The sequence below is a fragment of the Clinocottus analis genome, unplaced genomic scaffold (genome assembly GCF_023055335.1).
Source record: "Clinocottus analis isolate CAN_PGR_092001 unplaced genomic scaffold, fCliAna1.0.p SCAF_3, whole genome shotgun sequence".
Taxonomy (NCBI): Eukaryota; Metazoa; Chordata; class Actinopteri; order Perciformes; family Cottidae; genus Clinocottus; species Clinocottus analis.
The window spans coordinates 17,300,665-17,322,895 of NW_027176042.1; the positions used below are offsets into that span (position 1 = coordinate 17,300,665).

The following is a 22,231-nucleotide window of genomic DNA, read 5'->3' on the forward strand; positions in this document are numbered from 1 at the left end:
TGTCTGAAGACATCACTCACATTCTTTTTTTAGTTGGTTAAAGGTCGCTGTGACCTCACAAAACATGTTTTGGGCCATAACTCAATAATCCGTATGCTAATTATGTCAATTTCACACAATTGTTTAACAAAATGGAAATGATGAAGTCATGACTTGGATAAAAACTGCAATATGATTTGTTGTCGGCAGCAAGATAATTCTAGAATAATGTTTTTTTGTGCAGTGGGGTCCACCATCCAACATCCATCCACTTGCACAGACACACACCACACACACACACACACACACACACACACACACACACACACACACACACACACACACACACACACACACACACACACACACACATGCTGCATTCAAACAAATGTGTACAATCAGATGTCCGAAGTGGCAAACACATCGCTATAGCTTGAAAATAGGGCCAGAAAGAGATAAAAGAAAAAGGGAGAAAAGCAAGAATGTGCTGGTTGTGAAATAAAATATAAAAAGTGGCATCTAAAATTAGTAACAGGCACTTTGGGTTCGTTAAAACCGGAGTGCTTCATTTTAATTGTACATGGAACAGTATTCATTTAAAAAGCAAGGATGGGAGAACAGACCAAAAAGCAAGGATGGGAGGACGGACCTGAAATAGAAACGCACATGTGTTGTACATAGAAATACAATTGTGTATTAATATCATCTTTATTGTTAAATGTGGAAGACAAAATGTTATACATCAACCATTATTACAAGGATCTATTTGGATTTGCATTTGAATTATTCAAGCTGGTATTTGTAATACTACAGCAGTCATGACTCCAAACTATAATACTTAAATATAAGCATCATAATAGCGAGTCTAGAGTTTGTAAAATGAGGGAGGATCTTGTGTAAGGAAAATAGAAACAATGTATATAAACAAATATCTAAGGCCACGGTAGGAACATGCAAGTCTGTGAATAAGAGACTTAACAATAATGAAACAAAAAATGCCTGCACATTAAAATAGTATCTTGGATAAATAAATGTTACATTAGAAGTATTCGACAGTCTTCATCCCAGAGTGACGATGAAGGACCGGTACACCTCTCTGTAGGCGTTTCGGAGCAGCACATACGGGAAGCAGCGCTCCAGCATGTCTTGGGTCAAGAATGGAGAGTCCTGCACAATCTGAGTGAATTAGGAATAAAAGTGTTAAATCTTGAGTTACTCCATATTTTTATTCTTGTAAAAAAAATTCCCATTGAAAGATCCAAATATGTTTTCTCCGAGCCGCATGGCTCACTGATGTATATATGTATTATTATGGGACCAAAACTGAGAATTATCACACAGAGGAAAACACAATACTTGTTGGTCGGATCAATCAATTGCTAGTATTTTCATGGGATTTGTTGGCAATACAAAAACAAAACATTTATTAGCACCAATAGCACACCATTACTATGATATATGTTGAGGAATTGATACAGGTGATTCATTTATTCTGCACGTACTGTACTTTAGTGTGGGCTGAGATTTATAATCTGTATTCTATTCATTTAAAAATGTTAATAGGGGTTTTAAAATGTCCTTGACGACTGTATTGTTTATTATTCATTTATTTATGCTATAAAGATAAAGCATGACGTCATTATAAAAGACAATGCAGGTGTGATGGAGAAAATGTTTCTTTCATTAGACACTTTATAAACCCACTTAAGTCTTCTTGTACATTTTAAAATACATGATTAGTATCCTAGTGGGAGGCCTACCATGTGTAGAAGCAGATAGATGGACTCTCGGTTTTTGCTCTCCATTTTTTCCACGTTTTGTCCCAACTGAAGCAAAGTGGAGGAGGCCAGCTGTGGAATAACACAAAGTTAAAAAAGAGGCAGATCAAACAACTGGAAAGTTTTTACACTGTTGGACTCGACCTAAACCTCAGCTGGGGCAAAGGTTGGCAGTGTCTTGAGAAAGCTCTTAAACTGAAATATTTTCATAGTAGTGGTGTAGCGTGCCCAAGAAACCATTTATCCCTCTCCATATTCCTGTCACAATGAAGGTTTTGCTAAGATTCTTTGCACTCGGGCATGATGTTCTGCCTTTTCTGTGCAACATGTTATTAAGTCAGCGCTCCTCAACCTTGTTACAAATTGATGTCTACTTTAGACCCTTTACAAGCTGCAGGTCTATCACTGTTCACCTAAAGTAACTATCATTCTTGAGGTTTATTTTAGAGTCCTGAAGCATCGGAAATATCAGAATTGAGATCTTTTGATTTACTACAAAGGCTTGGCTTGTAATAGGATAACTAACACTCCACCTTGCTTTATCTTAAATAAGGTGCTGGAAGTAACAAAAAGCAAAAACTGAAAGAATAGATATCAGCAATCTATGCAGAGAATGCTTTATTTTTCACTTTCGATTCTCAATTTAAAAAGTAAAACAAAATGCTTGCCACTCACCAACAGAAACTCTTTGAGGTGCTGCTCTATGTTCTTGTTCTGAACGGTGAACATGGCGGCAGCCAGCTGGTTTATGGCTGTGGCTAAACAGTGGATGTTGTTGTTGTGGCCTGAGGAAATAAAAGCAAAGAAATCAGCACTGACAAAAAGAACAGAGTAGCATGTCATGAAACCAAGAAGATGGTTTCATCGCCCGACAATTAGTGAAATTAACCCGCTGATCCGTAACACTTGAGAGGAAGTGTACTGAGCCTACTTCCTCTGGCGCACAGGGTCGATCTATTTCCAACATGCCAATGGAAAATAGAGACAAAGAAAATAATCTGAGACAAACGCCACCCTGTGCTGTGATAGAAATCTTGGCTATTTGTATTCCTTAATGTTGCTGTCCAGGCTCCGAGCCAAGCGCTTAGGGTAAGCAGGGCCACATGCCAAGAGTAACTGTATTGATGCACGTCAGCTGAACTTATCTGTAAACAAAAGTCTCTCAACAGTAACGTGTTTCTCATTAACCGACATAGTTTGCTAAAGGACCACGTCCGTCGGACTGGAAAGTATGATGCACAGAGATGCTATTAAGGCTAATGTTTGAGGGTGGAGTACCTTTTCGTACTCTATCAACGGCTGGTAAGTAATGACTGGAAGTAGTCAAGCATTAGTATTTTGTTGAGATCTGGCAAGCAGTTTGTCGCAGCTGAAAATGAATGAATTCATGTGCACCTCCACGCTCTCGGCTGTAGCAAGAGTTGGCGTCCAGGGCCAGTGTAGGCAGGGACACGCCGATGTAGACCAGCAGCAAACAGGACAGCTTGTACTCCTCATCTAGTGATGTGTTATCTGCAGGGTTTTTTTCAATAAATATGGAGAAATAAGAGAACACTCTTTATGATGAATGACTAAGCCATTAGATCAAGCTGTCTACAGAAGTGGCACTAATAGTTATGAGTGTTACCTGTCTGCATATTGCCGATAGCTGCAACAAGGGCGGGATCAACATTGCACTTAAACCCCGCAGCTGAAGCCAGCTCAAAAACGCTGAGAGTCACCTGTGAGGTCATAAAGCATCAATTGAAGTGCAGGTAATAAAGGCCGACATAAACTTTTATCATTTAGCTGCATAAGCACCATAAAAAAACAACCTTAATGTTGGTGTGTACTTTGCATTTTATGTAGCAGCCACAAAAGTGACATACTGTATATGCAATAACACTATATCAGCGGTGGGTGCATTTGTCATAACACACAGGTTTTGATCTTGCGCTATTTTTGGTTGCATGCATGGTTGGTCTGTCTGGGCAGAATGTTTCCACTGATGTGGTCTTGACTGCAGAGCTGCAGCGACGATCAGAGTCTCTCTCACGGAGGCATGAGGGGGCTGCTGACGTCTTTAGGGTTATCCTGGCTGTGGCTGTGGCACGGCTGTCATGCCTCAATCAGAGGCCAGACGTAAGTAAGGGAAGGGGAGTTCATGAGTCACAGTCACGCAGATAGCTCCAGAGGGAGATAAGGAATCTAATTTGGTTGGGAGGCTACTAGAGAATAGGAAAAAGTATTCCTTTGCAACCCTCAGATCCACTGTTGCACACTTTCCGTTGTGCTACAGAGTATATTCTGCCATCTTAAAACCCTGGTGGAAATCAGTCAATCCCCCAATGTCTGAAATGTGTTTGGACGAATGCAAATATAATAACATGCTGTCGACATACATTTTCCCACAATAAATCGGCCCTGTGAAAATCAACATACTATATAAACTGGGATGGTTTGAGTAAAAAAAAAGCCTGATTTGTGTACTTTAAGTGCTCTGTGGAATATAGTTGCTGTTTTTATAGTGTAGCTGTCATTAAGTAGTGTACAAGTTGTGTTACCTTGATGTCCGTTTCAGGAGACATGAAGTCGATCAGGCAATCGATGGGCCCAATGAGGTTTGGACAATGCTTATTCAGGATCTAGATTACAGGATCATATGTCACAATACTACAATACATCATACATGATGAAGTAAAGAAATTCATATCCTAACGCTACGAGGTCAACAGCAGTTTTTCTTCTAACTTCATATGAGATGCAGAGCATGGAATCATAATTTACTTGTGTTCACTTTTTTTTTTAAATGTTTTTTCTTTTCTTGTTAAACTGTTATTAATTATTTATTAAAATAGAGTAAAACTTGTTTCGTAATTGACATAAAAACATTACCCAAGATCCTGAAATAACTCCAACTATTGAAGTTGCAGTTGAAAGCTCTGGAAAAGTTAGTAAGGGAACCTTGAGCATAAAAAATAATAATTGTCGAACCACTATTCCCAAGGTCAAGAATGAACTCCCTCTTCATTTTATAAGTAGCATATCTTCTTGCCGGTTGTAGTTTTCCTCTATAAGAAACAATCTTTGCAATGTGATAGTTTTATATGATCATAATAACATTGGACATTACATCTTTCAGACAGTCCTGTGCCATCAATCTGAAGGACAGGATCACCCCGATGATGGTCATCCTCTTCAGGACGTTTTCTCCACCTAGCAAGGTGCATATGAAACGGATGAGAGGTATCTGAAAATTATCTGACAGTTAACCTGATTATTTGCAATTGAATTCATTTCCGGGCTCTAAACAAATGTACCGCTCTCGAAAACCAATCTAAGATTTCATCATCTTATTTATATGAGCTTGATTAAATTATTAAATTATGAGCAACATGTTTACTGCCTTGCCTTCTTTCAGCATCCTCATACCAAAAAAAGTTGGAATAATTTAATATCAAACAACGTATTGTAAGATGTGTCAGAAGATCATTTGTGAGCACTTTCCTCTTTGCAAATTCAATGGACTTTTCTCTCCTGGTTGATAGCATCAGTAAATATGTCACAATGTTTGATGTAAAGACACTTAGAAGAGTTCATATCTTCCTTTCTTCTACCTTATTTTTTCATTTATTTAGTCAATTTGTTTATCTTGCATTTTTGGCACCTAAAGTGCTGATGATAGTTCACACTTCTATAATGTGTACGTCTATAGAGATGTACAAAAGACTTCTGGTCTGCCAAAGATATGCATGTGTATGTCAATCGGAGTACAAATAATAAGGCCATTTATTCAGCATTAGTACTCCTCTTTTACTTCATGTTCTCGTTCTTCTTCTTTCTCTGTCTCTGTTACTGTCTCCACTTTGTACTTTGTGCACCACTGGATCTCCTCCTGACTGCCTCTAAAACATTGATACCTTTTATTCATACTTTTCCTTTTAAGCCCCTACTTCTTCCTTCACATTTCCTATCACCTCTCTCCACTCCTCACCTGACAGCCTCTTCTTAAGATTGGCCATTTCCTCAGGCTTATCAAAGTTGTTCCTCATCTGTACCAGGACGTCCATATTCTCGATCACCAGTTTCTGACAGAAGAGAAGGAAGTGAGAGATGTGAGAGATCTGTCTCTCAGTAACTTCAGAGCTCCTCACTTCAATTAGAAGTGTGGAGGCTGACACGGCACAGCACCAACTGATTTAAAAGAGGTACACAGGTTTGACAAGATAAAAGTAGTTATGAAAGAACAAATATATCTCCAGATGCTGACACATGTCACATGTATTGATTAAATGTATAAAATAATTTAAAAGTCTGTCTTGGATATTGGATACATTGAGTAAAGGCTTTTTTTCCCTTAACTAAACGAGTAGCTAAATCATATCGTGATTGAGAAAAAGCTCATTAGGTTGGTGGCTCTAAGCTTTTGAATCATATAATTTCACAAGTTGAATTGTAAATTAATTTATTATAGTGATTTTAAACCAAAAAAAATAACTTGTTTAATTCTTTAGCAATGGATTATAAATTAAATGTATTCTTTTAGAATAGACATTAAAGCTGAAAGAACATGTGTTTTGGTAGATAATGTATTTTTTTTCTAGCAGTAGCTTATCTGCAAATTTTAAGTAGGGTCAATATAAAGTTATGTCTGGTGAATGAAAAAAACAACTGTTTTCTTTAATCTACTCGACACTGCTTCAGATGTCACTGCTCTGTGCCCTAACCCTAACCCAGACCAGTAATACTCAAATCAAAGTTACCCAGGTAATTCAGCGGGTCACTGATCTACGGCCTTGATACAAGCTCATCGCCTCATACTGTACCTTCAGCTCACTGACTTGAGAGGTGATGTGCCACATCAGGTTCTCACTCAGAAACTTCAGGCCATATGGACCAATCAGCTCCGCCAGGGCCCGTAACTCTGCTCAGAAGATGATATGAACGATTCGAGTTATAATTGGAGGGAGATGAGGGATCCACACGAGGTCAAATCGACGTTTTTACAAAAACGCACGAATGAAACATGCTCAAGTGGAGATGTTTTGTTTGCTATAAGTGTGGTGTACAAAGCTTAACTCTGCCAGCGACAAAAATATGAAAGATTTGATTTGTAAGTGTAGCTGTATCAATGAGAGAGAGAGAACTGCAGCTATTAGACCTTTCACTCAGCCCAACATCTCTGCCTGAATATGGATGGATAAGGATGTGTGTGGTTAAAATTGGAGGTGGTTAATGGATTGGCAAATGAGTCAGTGAGAGGCACACAGATACCTCACTATGGAGTAAATATAGACAATGATGATGACATTGTGCGGGGGCGTCTATTGACGTGCAGCCGTCTCCAAGTTACTCTGCATGTGCATGCCTTGTGTGCGTCGCTATTATGTTTGTATGAGCCAAGGCCTGTGGAGTGTATTAATACAACCGGAGGTCCACTGCTCCAACAAGGCAGCGTGTAGGCAGAAAAGAAGGCTGAGTGGTACGAGACAAGTGATGCTGGAATAGTTATGATGCAAGGAGGAAAGAGCGGGGGAGATGATAAGCAGTACTGAACTTTACATTACTCAGTGTGAGAATAAACTGCATGAAAGGCAGCATGAAGGAAATCACTCCACACCACCAGAGTAACAAACTCCACATCCTCTTGAGCAATAAGACTCCCTCTGCATGTGGTGTCGGAAGTGAATGAGATCTGAGGAGTGAATCATGTCTTGGATCTGTGGAGCGGTGATCATGTAACCTCAGAGGACAAGGGGTACTTTTGTGTGCAAAAGCACGTGTCTGCCAAAAGGGAAAATAGAGCGGGAAAAAAATTGCTCTTGTTGGTGCCCTTTTGCTCTCGTCATGCAAACATTCTCATAGAAAAGAATATGTTAAAAACATGTTTCATCAGAGTACACCCCCACATGACCAAAGTTACAATGTGTGAATCATGGAAAAGTTCATAAAAACCTCTAAAAGTTGGTGTTGTTGCTGTGGAAACTAAGCCGTGCATGTCACTGATGGCTGTCGTCTGAATTAACTTGCCTACACTGAAACATGCAGTGAAAGTCAGTGAAGAGTCGTATTACCTTCATACTAAGCTATATATTTTTTGTCTCCTCGGCATCATCTTCGTTGTGAAAGACAGAAGCGATAGAACATGTGAAATGTTTAAGTTCGGGGGTCCGACCTGATATATCTGAAAACTCCTCTGCTCTGAAACTGGGTTCGTTGTCAGTCGCCTGGTTGATGAAGCAGTGCATTGTGGGACAGTGAACAATGAGGGAGTTGCTGGCCTGACGCAAGAGACTCTCCAGGAACCTGAGGTGCAGACAAATCAAAGATAACAAAAGCTTCATTGTATCTTTACTCAACAGATGTTTGAATTTAGAGTGAAAGTGAGAGACACAGAAAAAGGGCTGGGGAAAGACGGTAAACAAAGCGGAGGAAGACAAATCAAGAGGAATTGCATTTGTGTGCTAGCTGTGTATTTGAAAGGGACCCATGCATGCAGCATACAGTTCATACACCTCCATGTATTACACACACCAGTTTGTGTAGGTGGTGGTGATCGTCTGCCCTCCATGTGAGTCCAGCGGCTGTGTTTGCTGCAGCAGGACGTTCTTCACCAAGCGACTGACGTCCACGTTGATGTAGCTGGAGAGGGTGTGCAGGTTGGCTGTGTAGGCTCTTAACCCCGCCAGGAGGTCTGAGGGACGGGCTATCTCCTCGGTGGTCGGGTTGTAATTGGCCATTCTCACGATGATCCTGGGAGAAACATGTTTAACCAACATCGCTTATAACCAGGAGTGGGCTGAGGTCGGACAGATGGGGCCTTGAGATGGGTTAAACGAGCCATGGTGGCATGCTACTAGACTCTCATTAGGTCAGCACATTCACTGCTCCAGGGCTTCACTGCAATTGTATTTATTTTATTACAGGGCTATTAATTCGCTTCCTTCCTCCCCCTGACTAGTCTGTATTTATCATGGAAAGACCAATCAATGTGAGTGTGCTGCTACTCAAGGGCCCTAATTTTAGGGTGACAGGGCAGATAATCATCAGCTAAAACAGGGAGACTACACAGAGCATATACACAGAAACATTAGGTTGCCCTGGTACGAATCCCTAATCTAAATAAAAGTGAGCACTGCAATGACACAGAGCAAGGGAGTGACAGGATGGATCTCTTCTCAGGTTTTTAAGTGGGCGCAGCCTGACACGGAGGAATCCGATCGAAAATCTGCGTTTATTGTGGTGATGGAGGTGGCATTTTAAAATAGACAAGTCACAATTAATTCCCTAATTGTCAGGAGCCGAAAAAACTCTTTCGCAGGGCTCTGTCACATCTTGGTCAGTAGCGTTTAACATTTTGACAGCCCCTGAGGAGGGAGGTCTGTCTACTGTTCAGCATGTACGTGAGCATACAAGCGATCCGTTTGGACATAGAGTCAGTATGACTTAAACTGTTACGAAATGATGTACAATTGTGCAGCACATCTACGCGCTGTCAGAGGAAACAACAATATTACAATGTGTTCCTTTCACAATGAAAACAGGCACTCATGTTAGTTATTAGCATATTTCTGACAGTAATTGCTGTGACATTCACAAAATAAATCCAAATCCCTCTGCTGCACATAAAATAGGGAAAGAACCGTTGCCTTAAAAGACTTGGTATACAAGTTCAGGACTCATCACATCATCTACATTTTTTCAGACAAACATTTCCATGCCCCCATCCCCACTCATACTCAGAGAGGCGTGTCTCCAGGTGGGAAATGAGGAACTCCGTGGGAACGACGATGTGGTCGAAGACAACAAAGTCAATGCAGAGGCTGTAGGAGGAGCAGAGCTCTGTCAGCATCAGATGCATCTTGTCCATACTAGGAGGTGTGACAGAAAGAGAGAGAGAGAAGGGAGGATTAATTCTTTATAACACATATTTTGACAAGAACGGTAGTATGGATATGCTCTTCTCAGACAAATAATCTAACAACGTTAGAGAATTGTAAAATATCTTCAAACTGAAGCAGTAAGGAGTAAAACTGAGAGGAGGGAGAAAGAAGAAAAAAAAAGACAACTCTTCAGACTAAATTAGTGAGCTTTCTCATTTTAGCTACATACAGAATATGATCAAAACAATAAAAATGTCAACATGAAACTGGCTGCCAGTTTTTTTCATGCACTGAGACGTTTTGTTTTGTATTTTTTAATAGCTTCATTCAGTACCGGTCAACCTTGACTGGTTCAACTTTAAGTGGAAAGTTTGAAACTAATAATGCCTTGTTGGTGAGAGCATTTTAATCCTGCCCTCCTGATAACTTGAGGAAAGAAGTGTGTCATGCGGTGGAGAAAATCATTTGCAAATGTCAGCCAATATCAAATTTTTTTACTAACATGAACTGCATTAACCTTGGCAAAATTGTACCCCGTCAAATGTTTTTTCATGCACTTTGACTGGAACAAGTGTTGATAATTCTGCATTTCTTCAGAAATCATGAACGTATCCATTACGCTCACTTTTCTAAAACGTTTGCCAATTTAGTATAATTATTAAAGGATCAGCTGGAGAGAGAGAGAGATAAGTGGAAAAGTGGGGGAACAAAAAGGAAAGCTGACTTGGTAACAACGGCCCGATCTTTCCTCAGGCTTTCAGCGCCCGGGCTCTCTTTCTGGACCTCTCCTTTCTTTGGCGCCGGCTTCTTTTGTTTTCTATGGCGAGCTGCGCTGATGGCCTCGGCACAGTGCTTGGGCTGCAACTAAAGGGTTATCAAGTGGATGGAGATGGATGCAGGGAATGAGAGAGGAAGGAGAGAATGAAGGGAGACAGAAAGAGGAAGAATTCAGCCAAGCAAGGTAACATGCTCCAAGACAAACTAATGCATGAATGTTGAAAGCACTCAGTCAAGAAGTAAACACTTTTGTCCTACTTTCCTTCAAGGATTCGAGAAACAACACTACATTAATCAACTCCAGAGATTTAGACCTATCTTATCTTTTTTTGTTGTTGTATGTCAACTGCCTCCGGCGAAACCCATTAATGCCAAACTGAGACTAGCGTGATTATATTTGGATTTGGAGTTTGGTAGAATCAATTTGCGCTGGATCAAAACTGAGATAGACTTCACCTGGTCATTGAGGTTGCACTGCTCAGCACATATCTCTAACACAACATTGCTGGTCTGCTTGGCTATCTGCTCCAGGAAGGTCACACACAGGCGCAGACTCTTCTTCTCCATCATCTCTGTCTAGACACACAAACAAGTGTAGCAGTGTGAGTGTGCACATACTGTACTGTTCAATAACAGAGGACTCAGTAAGGCATGTATGAAAGCAACACACACACACACACACACACACACACACACACACACACACACACACACACACACACACACACACAGGTGCATATTTTCCAGTTAGATTCAGTCTGCTGTCTCTGAACTGGTAAACGTTTTAAACTACTGAGAAACTGACATGTTGCGTTGATGATGCAGTTGGTGATGTGTGTTGGAGATCAACCTTAATGGATAGTGTACAAAGTGTCTTCAATGCGTCTTAGATGATGCTTACGTAATGGTTTGGGACGCAGATGACTAAACACTGACCTCTTCTGGGCAGAGAGGATGTCCACACTGGCTGAAGTGAGAACAGACGAGCGGGAAAGCCATAAGGTACCGCTTCATGGTTATCTCCTCACTGCTCTGGCAGAACATCCTCTCAAAGACGCGCGGGTGGTAACTGTTAATCAAACAAGAGAATAAACAGTCAGGACAGTATTTTGCTTTGAAGAGAATGAAAGTTAAGAGAAGAGAAGGGAAGGGAAGAGAACAAAAGAAAAGAAAAGAGACTGACCCGAGTATGGACACCTCCGATGTTTCCTGCAGAAGTTCTTCCACACTGTCCACCATCCTGGTGTGAAACTGAATCATGTTCATCACCTTTGCTAAGTCTGGGTATTCCATTATTGGAAGAGGGGCCTTGTTCACGCTTGTGTAGGCCTAAAACAGAAGACAAACACATCTGAGTGTGGCATTCACCATGTTTTACAGTGATAAGGGACCATTGTGCAATGTTTGACATGTTACAACAAACCTACCTACCTGCAATCTCAACCAGTCTAATCTAAGTGCTCTGAAATCAAACTCCTCCTTGTTGTCCACTGCAGAGTAAAATTGCATCCATCATTATTGACATGTAACGTTGTATGTTCCTTTTGAAACAGTATCTAGTGTATCAGCTGCAATTGCATATGATTACCTTGTTTGACTGACAGAGCAGAGAGGGTCGAGACAAAAGAAGTCATCAGGACTGACTCCTCTTCTGGACACACATACATGTTCTGAGAGGAGAAAAAGTTTCCTTAATTCATGCTGTAGAAAGAGGATAAGGGACGCATTCAGTAATGAAACAATTGATGGCTTTCCTCTTTCTGACAGTGCCTGCAAAAGAAGAGTGCACAGAATGTTATGCAGGCATAACATTTTACTGTATTCATATCTATAGATACCTGTATGGTGTCATTGAGAACCAAAGCATCGAACTGTGCTAAGTACTGGACATGGTAGCGTTGAACTACATGGTTGTACTTAGTCATCAGACCTCTTAACTTCTCCATGTGGAACAGCAGCTCAGCCATCTGACTGGGGAAAAACAACAGAAAAGAAAATTGACCCCAAACATATTCCCTTTTTACTACATTTTGTAGTATAGATCTGTCAGATCTTTGAACACCAACACGACACAGAGTGACCTCAATAGTGGTTTGCATCCTCTGCATCCTTGACCTACTTGTCAATGTAGTCCTCGGCTGTCTTGATCTTTGGCATATTCTCAGAGTGTCTGACGAGCCACAGGACCTCGTCACGGGAAAATGAGAGAGCCATGAAGACAAACAAGGCCTTGGGGATTTGATTGGCACACAGAACAGAGAAGAAAGAAGAATGTTAGCAAAGAGTCTCAGCCCAGATCAGCAAGTCATGATTACTGCACTCTCCAGAGAGGCTGGATAAAAGATCCTTTTTTTTCCATCAGTCCATGAATTCATTTATTACTTTTAACTTGCAGTAATTAACTACTTTAATTTCCTCACGCATAGCTGTTATACTCATTACTGTCCTTCTACCTTTGGTCCCAGAAGTCCAGGTTCATCCTCCAGAACTTTAAATAATTCCTTCATCACTCCTCTCAGAAACTGCCTCCTCTCTCTGTGCATAGCTCCACTGGTACAAACAAAGGAAAATGGACGGAGACAATTGGTCCCCACAGCTCATTTCAAAGTAAATACTCAGCAATGAATATTAATGACAACAGTTGAGTTTCTTGAAAGTCTCACCTGTTGAGTAGAACATGCTCACGACATTCCTTGATGTCTGCAACTCGCTTGTTATATCTGATAGTAGAAAAAAGAAAGAAACAAAGCTAATTGACAATCTAAAAAAGTAAAGCAGTTATAATTCCAGTGGTCAGGCAATATTATCCTTTTTATAATACTAATTGTCTTGAAACTCTACTTGCTACTGACTATATGTGTTGTTTGTCTTTTTTTTAATTGTTAGAGGCTCATTTAAAATAGTTTCTATTTTGCTCTTTTTTTCAGCTGCACATTTATCAGTTTTATGGAAATATACTATAGCGTGCATATGTTATAAATACATATACATACTTTGGCATTAACATACTTTGGCATATAGTTATTTTTACTGAAGAGATGAGGAGCGACCTTCATTTACATTGATGAAATTTAGTCATTATCTTTTACATTACCACCTTCAAAAACATCGCTTAGAAATACACTGAAGCCTGTGCTGCTAACAAACTGCTGTTCAAAACACAATGTCCCCTTCAATCTAAAATTCCCCGTGAAAGTCAAACCTGTAGTATATCTGTAAGTTAAGGCTGCTGATGTAAGCATGATCCAGCTCTTCATATCAAGAACAAATGAGCTAGTAAAGCGTTCAGTACTCTTTAATCCAGAGGGTGAAATGAGGATGATACTTAAGAAGCAATTTAAATTCATTATTCATTTGATAACTGTCTGACATATGAGGATACATTATCTTGCACCCATTGTATATTATGAAGTAGGAGTACTTCTCATAATGTAGCATCGCAGCGTACGTACCCTTTGATGCTGTCGAAGAGGTCTTCGGAAACCTTGTGTATGTTGAGCACTTCATCTCTGGTGAGGACGAGGAAGAGGCCGCTGCGCAGAGCCATCTTCCACAGCTCCTGGGAGGCCTGGTTTGTATTCAGGCTGCTGTGGCACAACAGGAAACCGACTGCAAGGAGCACAGTCAGCAACATTTCAGATACAATGCTCAGTTTAGCATATGACAGTGCTTTTGTCGTGCCAAAAATAAAGTATAAATATGAAGGGAACAGAAGGAGGACATGATCACTCAAGATGAGGTATACGTACTAATGATCCACCGCTCCATCACCTCCATCGACAAATATTCACACGCCATCTGTGGTGAATAACAAGCGTATTAACCTCCAATAAAAACACAATCACTACAGCCTCACATGCACAAAGCATGACACCTGCTTGACGAAGAAAAATACTGTCAGTTAAACTTCATGGTAGTCATCCGCATATTCTACTCAACTCTGGTTCCTGGAAATATCGACCATCCTCCCTAAATATGCTTTTGGAAATACTAAAAAAAATATTGTAGCAATTAAGTTTTCTCCATCGACTTCAAATGAGGACCATCTTTTCATTAAAATGTTTATCTGTTCATAAAAAATGTTTTGCCTGGAGGTCCCTTGCTCGGCTGGATGAGTGCTTCCTATATGAGGAGGCCACAGGCAGCCGGGAGCATAACATTACATAAAAGGGCTTGTAATGGCAGAGGACTGAATTCAGTAGAAAAGGGAGATTGGTAGGAATAAAAGCAAATAAAAGGAGGAGCAGAGAGGTCAAAAGACAATAAAATAAATAATTTTCTAAATGATAGCTCTCTCGTAGAAGGATATATGTTTCACACACATTGTCATTGCACAATTTAGCTGTGACACCTTCTCTCATTTCTGTGGCTAACATCCCTGGAAAAAAAACATAATCTAGACACTACCCCTCTGTTCCTCCCTCCGTCAGCAATAAATAGGAGGAGAGGTGACGGGGGAGGGTTGGGGGGGGGGGGGGGGGCGCACTCACAGTGTCACAGGAGGCTGGGTCCAGCATGGTAGCCGGAGCACTGAGCAGGCTGAGGAGCTGGGCGCTCCGCCACTGCTCTGCTGGCAGGTTCCTGCGTGGGTAGATCATCTTCAGAGACAGCAAAGCCGCCGTCACAGACTGGGAGATGGACAGAGAAGCAAAGGAAAACAGTGAGTGAGGAAGTGGATGGAGGCATAGAAAGAGGAAGATGAAGAGGAAACATGACAGGGGAAGAGAAAAAAAGCAACACTTCACAGCAAAACCAAAACAAGCTGGGGTGAAACACAGGGGTAAATAAAAGTGATGAATAATTTGTATTGCTATTGTAAAATGTCTATTGTGTCGATAGCAAGATGCAGCATCCACATAAAAACAAACTCCTTTGACTGGTTTACACTCAACCTCATCTACTGAAGCTCCGACCGCGAGTCAGACCGTATCACAACATCAGTGCCCGTCCTCACTTATTCTTTTGTGACTGAATGGAACCATATCCCCATGGAGGGTGTTAAAAACAAATCAATAATAATAGGAAAGACATGTTCAAAAATCCCATTTAGTATGGTGCTATGTTTGGGTGCCGATATAGCAAAGCACTGTGAACAGTGGGGAGAAGAGACAAAACTGGAGTGTGTCTCATTTAGCATGTATTAGTACAGTTATGTGTTGCATTCATATTCATACCAAATTAAATTAAACAGAATGTTTTGTTTATGTAGCTTAACATTTCACTGTACCTTTGTGTGAGGGCCAAACTCCTCAGTTAGCTTCTTCCAAGGATGTTCATACTCCATAAACATCTGGCCGAGCCGTGGGTATGAGGGGTCACTGCAGGATCCATCACAGTATGCAATGAATCAAGTCAAGTGAAAAGAAGCAGGACAGTATGATGATACAGCATTGTTTTTTCATGGGGAGGGGCTGAAATAATAAAAAGCTGAGACAGTTCACTCTCTCGCTGTGTGTGGTGTGCAAGTTAAATATCATATTCAAATGTACAGCATGTGTTTGTGTTCCCTACTCACGTCGCTACATTGAGATGAGCCTCCATTTGGAGTGTATACATAAATATGCAAAGTGGGCTGTCTCAAAATGTCCATAAAACGCTTGGCATTTCGAAAACGTTAGTGTCGGGCTGTTGATTCCTTAATTATGAGGATCAGAGAAATAGTTGTCTTGATGGATGTGAAAATACTGGCTTTGATTAAAATGTGTTTGTTGGAACTACAGAGCTGCACTTTACAAATGCAACCTCACTGAATGCTATCTTGAACATCTGGTTGAGTAAATGCACAACACATCCATCGATCAAGGTACTTTGTACCTCATATCCATACCTGCTCCCGTTGGTCATCTCATGGGCACAGTTGAACATGCCCACCAGTGCCTTCTTATCATCGATGCGAGAGAGCGTTATGATGACAGACGTGTAGGTGATGATCAGATCCAAGTAGTTCTTGGTGAAGTCAAAGTTGATTGCCTGAAATAAAAAAATAAAAATGTGTAGTCAGTGGCTCTGAAATTTGAGACTGGTCTAATAGGCAACACACTCTCATTTCCAACTCAATAACTGAGGTTTGATCAACTGTAGATAACGTAAAACCAATATAGAGACTTAAAAGAAATACTTTTATATTAAATATCAGGAATCAACACTTTTCTTAACTCTATGTTTGAAAATTGGAAACGTTTGGTTGGGAAAATGTGTCAGCATGAAAATCAAATAAATTTTTTTAAATACAAAACACACATCTGGCAAATGGCTGTAAAATGGTTGCAGCCGACTGACGGAGAAAAGAGGTTGAACAAGGTTGGAACATATCAGGCATACAGACAGAAGTGGGTTAATCTGAGGGAGTATAAAACCATTTAGATTACTTTATCCCAACCAGAAAACCTGGCTCCATTGAAATCCCTTATGATTGACTGAATTCAAATTACAGAAGAAATGACATCACAGACCCTTTCAAGGAACTCAAAGGAGAATGCAAAATGTGTTACGACTGGAATAATAAGAGTTTGTACTACTGTTTAAAGACAAGGTCCTGCTCTGAGGGAACGATTATGAATTAAAGCATTGTGAGGTGCTTAAAATACCAACATTGGCTGTTCATAACATATCACAGAAGGCATGTATCATTGAAATATACAGTAGGATATACATAATGCACAAGTCAAGGGTGACAAAAAAAAATCTCACAAACTGAACAGGTGGAGGCTGTGGGCGGTGAGGTGAGAAAACGTAAGGAGGAGGTGGGAGGAAGTAGTAAACAGCATAGTGGTAGAATAGATAAAAAAAAGAAGTGAGAGACAGCTTGTCGGAAATCAGCAGATGGTGGCATCGACTTCAAGGTTTTCACTTATTCATTCATAAATATGTCTTAAATACTTACAATATCAAAGAAGCACTGACAGGCATCTATGGTGTTCAGCAACTCATAAACGTGGTCCTAAATGAAGAGCGGAGAAGGACCACATTAGAACACAGACAACAAACATTGCAATGACTTTATGCCGCCAAAGTGATTTCCTAAACACGTTTTCAGAGACTCCTGTAGCCTAATAATCATTACACATTTGCATATTTGTATAACATCATGATTGTGTTATTCTCAATCTCACAGATAAAGATGATGCATTGGCCTGGCTGCGACCTCCATCACAGATATATGCAAATGTTTAAAACTGCACCAAACCACAGTGAGCAAACTGTCCTAATAAAATCAAATGTTTTCCTATTTGAGAATAAACCACTCTATATGTAAATGTATTCTGGAAAACCAAATAGCAGAAGGAAACAGAGAGAAAGACAGATGGGGAATTTTGCTCACACCGTCATTGTCCTCTATTACCAGATGTGTGTGTCCAAAAGAAAGAGCGGATAATATCCATTGTTTTTCATTTTCATTGTTTTTATTTTGTTTTGTTGTGCTGTTTCTACCTCTGCTATTGTAATGTAGCTCATTGTCAAGCTATGTGAAAAAAAAGATCATCACCCTGAACTCTATGACATCCAGGAAAGAGTCGTAGTAGCTTGCTGCTGCTGCCAACACTTCAGATTTCTGTCTCTGTATGTTGGTCAGATTTTGCTAAAAAAAAAAATTAAAACAAAAAATTGTCATTATTGGTCAGGTACAATGAAGCGACACATTATGTGACTTATAATACATTTGCTTCACTTTCTATTAGCTTAAACCATCAGCCATAAGCAAATGTTTACATTAAAGAAACAAATATATGAAAAAGAATGGACACAATAACAGATGCTATAGAGCCAATATCATGCAATATAATAGCCTAGCTCTGCAACATGCACTAGTCTTGTGAAGCATATTCTATTCTGTCTTCTAGAGTTTTGGAAGGCCAGAGATGACTTGCATGGGTAATACTGATTATCAACTTTTTGTTATCACAAGCCAGTTGTTTTACATTTTCATAATAAAACTTTTTAATAAATATTTATAAGAGTTTTTGTGATGACAAAGAAAATACCTGTCAAACATGTCATAATGATATAAGTGGATCACACAATAAGTATTTGTTCACTGAGAACAAACACAAATTTTTGTGATAAGATCCCTAGATAATAATTTCATCATCCCAACAAAACAAAATATGAAAAATAAGCACAAGCTGGTCCTCGTAAAGAAGGCAAGCAGGAACGAACGGCTGCAGTCAAACTCACAACGTTTCCTCTGAAGTCAACGTTGGGGAATTTCTTGTTGATGTATTTGATGGCCGGCTCCATGGCTTTTTCAGTCAGGATGGCTGGCCGCCTCTTTGGATCTGCACAGATCTGTAACGGGGGGAGTAGATACAGATGTGAGGATGTGATCAGTTTACTCATCACACCGCAACACTCAGCCAAACCTTTTTTGAATACAGGTTACGGTGGTTAAATACAACGTCCATGCCCTGCCAGCATGCTCTGTCGGTTCTCTTGACAGGATTACGCTTTTTTAATGTGTGTTCCATTTTGAGTGGCATCCAGCCACTGGTTAGAAAAGCTAGCTTGTCAGAAGAGGAATCAACAAACCAGCTGTGACGATTGTGGACAGAGCGAGTAATAATGCTCCCTCCATCTCCAGCCCCCAAGGTGACCTTGAGCAGACCACTGAACACTGAGCTGCACCTGTGGGGCTGTTAAGAAGCTGACAGTAGAAGAGTGTGTAGCAGCTCCCGAGAGTGAAGTCTGACTGCTGGAATAAAATATGCATGCTCAGCACATCTTCACTCGGCTTAAAATAAAACTCTTCTTCCATTTCCCCTCCTGATGACTGCAGTCACACAATAGATGCATACGCACGCTCAAATGGGGTTACCGTGTGTGTGTGTGTGTGTGTGTGTGTGTGTGTTTGTGTGTGTGTGTTGCCCAGAAATACATTATACAGTAATTAATGACAACCTCACTTGTTTTCTTAAAATTTAACTGGTGTCTTTGCATATTATCTGATTAGAGAGTGTCACACGATATTGGTTTAGAATAACTGACATTTGAGGTGACTGACAGCTCAGACTCACTTCCTGTTTGCACTTCCTCTTTGGGGAAATATACACAGTTGCATTTGGAAGACAGTGTTGCTTTAAACTAAGTACACAGTTGCACTTATCTAACATTATATGTCTCTTTAGTATTAATGTGCATTACAGATAAAGTACTTCAACATGTCTGGTTTCATACCATCACTATTACTTGTACTGTAGACACATGTCTATTATTATTCGTACAATCCAGCTCTTGTTCTCTTTTAACAGTTCTATGGCATCAGATTTTATAGATGAATGCGAACGTTTTGAATATGATCAAATTTAAATGTGTTCTTGAGTAGTGAAAAAACAGAAACTTTTAACTCTTGTCAGAGAAGTGTAAGAACTGTACGGTGGAACATAGTTTGAGAAAACTACCATAGTTTGTGAAAACTACCAAGGCGTAGGATTACGAGTTGAAAGTCAAGTTCCTTATTCTTGTCACACAGTTACACACTAGTCTCTCCAAATCTTCCGATTGGCCCTCACCTTCTTAATGTAGTTCATGCGGATTAACACCCCATTCCCTCTGTCATTGAGGATGGTGAGTTTTTCGGCCAGTTTCTGTTGGTAGTCCATTGTTCCAGACACACTGTGTTCAGAGCTTGGCCTCCCGCTCCTGTGTCGCCGTTGAACCCTCGGAAACAAGTGCACACAGAGCCTCACCCTGACACTGGGTCACATGGGGCTCACAGCTGAGGGTGGAGCCATGAGTCCAGTGTCACTCGACTGTAAATGTCAAAAAGTGGATGTAAATGTAAAAGAGAAACATTGTCCAAATAAAACCCAAAAATGTAAAAAAAAAGAAATGAAAAAAAGAAGAAAATACAAAAAGTTGTATTTTTCACACTGTGGCTTAACACGTTTATATGCTGCTGGAGATAAAATGTGTATTATTCAAAATATATTGTCAAGCAAATGAATGTTAGTGTTTCCTGTCTGTTTAACTTCCTCCATGTTGTGAACAGTTTGAGCTACTTCCTCTTGCTCTGTGAAAGGACTGTGTTGAAAAACGATGGCAGAAAGGTGCACATCTTAATCGTGTTCTTCTGGCAGAGTGCACAGAATCGAATACATTTCACTTTCACTTCTAACCAGCCAGGAAAAAAAACAGACACAAGGATGTACTTTAAGACCCGTTTCAAAAAAAGATTTATTTTTTTTGACCAAAAGATGGCACTATTTACTAACTGCAGCTGTGTTTCCTGAATGGATGAGGGACCAATTATGCAACAAAGTGGGTGCGTGACTCATACAATCTACATCACAAAAACGAATAAACCCACACAGATTGATGACAATGACACACTTCCTTGCTTGGAAAAGACGGACTGACAGACATTATATTATGTGCATTATGTTTGTATGTGTACACACAGGTCTGTCTTGACATAGTTTAAATAGCATAATTGATGCATTTGCATCCCTCCAGGTGAATTTATCTGATGAATAATTCATGCTGAGCACTTGATTCAAACACAAAACCTGATGTTTACTTGGATGATATGCAGTGAACCACAGGCTCGATATTACCACACATATTATTAATGCAAGCTTCACATTCACTGAAGATTGGCCGCCCATGTGTTGTTACTTCAGGGGATCACACAACTTCAAAACTTGTGGTAAAAACATAGAATCTAGTGCAGGTCCTGCGCTGTCTTGCTTGCTTCCTCCAAATGGAATTAAAAGGCTTGTAAATCTTGCAACTTTGCCTCTGCAATTTGGAAATAATTAGAATATTTAGACTGTGTTTGTGTCTTTATTCCCTGGAAGGCATCCAGATGGTCACATTACTTTTATTCTCATGTTCAGGATAATTACTGAGACTAAAGACTTTGTCACGTCAACTAGAAAGGCCCGAGGTTATTCAACATCCAAGTGTTGTTTTTTGTTTTTCCGCAGGACCCTTATAACGCCTCTTGGAATTTAGTAACACGTTCAGTAAAATGTAAATAGAAGAGTGCAGCGTAGAGTTAGTTTTGTAGAGCTTAGAGAGAGAGAGAGTCATTTTCTTAATGAGAGACACTAAAGTCAACCACAGCGAGTGTTGCGCTAAGCAAAGCGATGATTGATGTTAAGTGGACTTGAAGAAATAATCTGTTTATTATTTCCTCACTGGCAGAAACTCAAAAAGCAGCATGTTAATAAGGCTGTCTGGGAAAGCAGACGGGAGGATGTGGCTGTGGGAGGAGAGAGGGATGCAGGGGATGGGGCTTGGTGGATGAGGGGGGGAGGTACAGAGTTTAGAAAAAACCCTCAGCCACGGTGAACCAAGCTAAACGTTTGGATTCTTACCTGGCTCATTATGAAAGAGAGAGATGGATAGAGGTATTTGGTTTGTGAAACTGGGAACTCATTCCAGCGAGTAAGAATGGAACTGGAATATAAAGTGGATTCAAAAATTGAGATGAGAGCTCCTGTAAGACTGTGCTGAAAGCACTATTGGCTAGATACAAGTCGGTTATAGAGGATCGCTTGAATTAGAAGTATAATAGAACTACACTCTGTGCTTCAAAAGCTCCAAAAGTGAATAAGTAGCTGTTTGCTCCCTATTACATGTCTATGTAGGGTTCACAAGTGGTCTCTGTATGTTCCATACTGGCCCTCCAAGCTTGCTCAAATGCTCAGGGCAGGGCATACATTACAAAAATAATTCCTGAACGCTTTGTGCTATTGCAAAGACATTTTGTAGATATGATGTCTGATTGAGCCTAACAAATTATGTGTTATTTGATCAATAGGTGGCACTGTCACAACTTCATCTAACGACCATGGACCAAAAATATTAACCTCAGATAGCTAACTAGCAGAACTA

The 22,231-nt window shown here is 40.2% G+C and overlaps 1 protein-coding gene across 1 annotated transcript; it reads right to left on the reverse strand.

The window, feature by feature from the left end:
• Positions 1-612: 612 nt before the first annotated feature.
• Positions 613-20,037, reverse strand: nckap1l (NCK associated protein 1 like). The gene is made up of 31 exons (XM_068594194.1): positions 19,903-20,037; positions 18,572-18,682; positions 17,883-17,975; positions 17,280-17,336; positions 16,224-16,366; positions 15,624-15,714; positions 14,887-15,024; positions 14,146-14,194; positions 13,849-14,005; positions 13,060-13,116; positions 12,850-12,946; positions 12,516-12,625; positions 12,235-12,367; positions 11,985-12,066; positions 11,828-11,886; positions 11,580-11,725; positions 11,333-11,465; positions 10,853-10,972; positions 10,344-10,483; positions 9,476-9,607; positions 8,271-8,489; positions 7,912-8,042; positions 6,563-6,660; positions 5,731-5,824; positions 4,870-4,952; positions 4,301-4,381; positions 3,385-3,478; positions 3,153-3,269; positions 2,433-2,542; positions 1,740-1,829; positions 613-1,155 (listed from the first exon to the last, which is right to left on the reverse strand). Exons 1-31 carry the CDS (start codon positions 19,990-19,992, stop codon positions 1,039-1,041), a joined length of 3,372 nt encoding a protein of 1,123 aa, XP_068450295.1. The 5' UTR covers positions 19,993-20,037; the 3' UTR covers positions 613-1,038.
• Between the last annotated feature and the right edge of the window lie 2,194 nt (positions 20,038-22,231).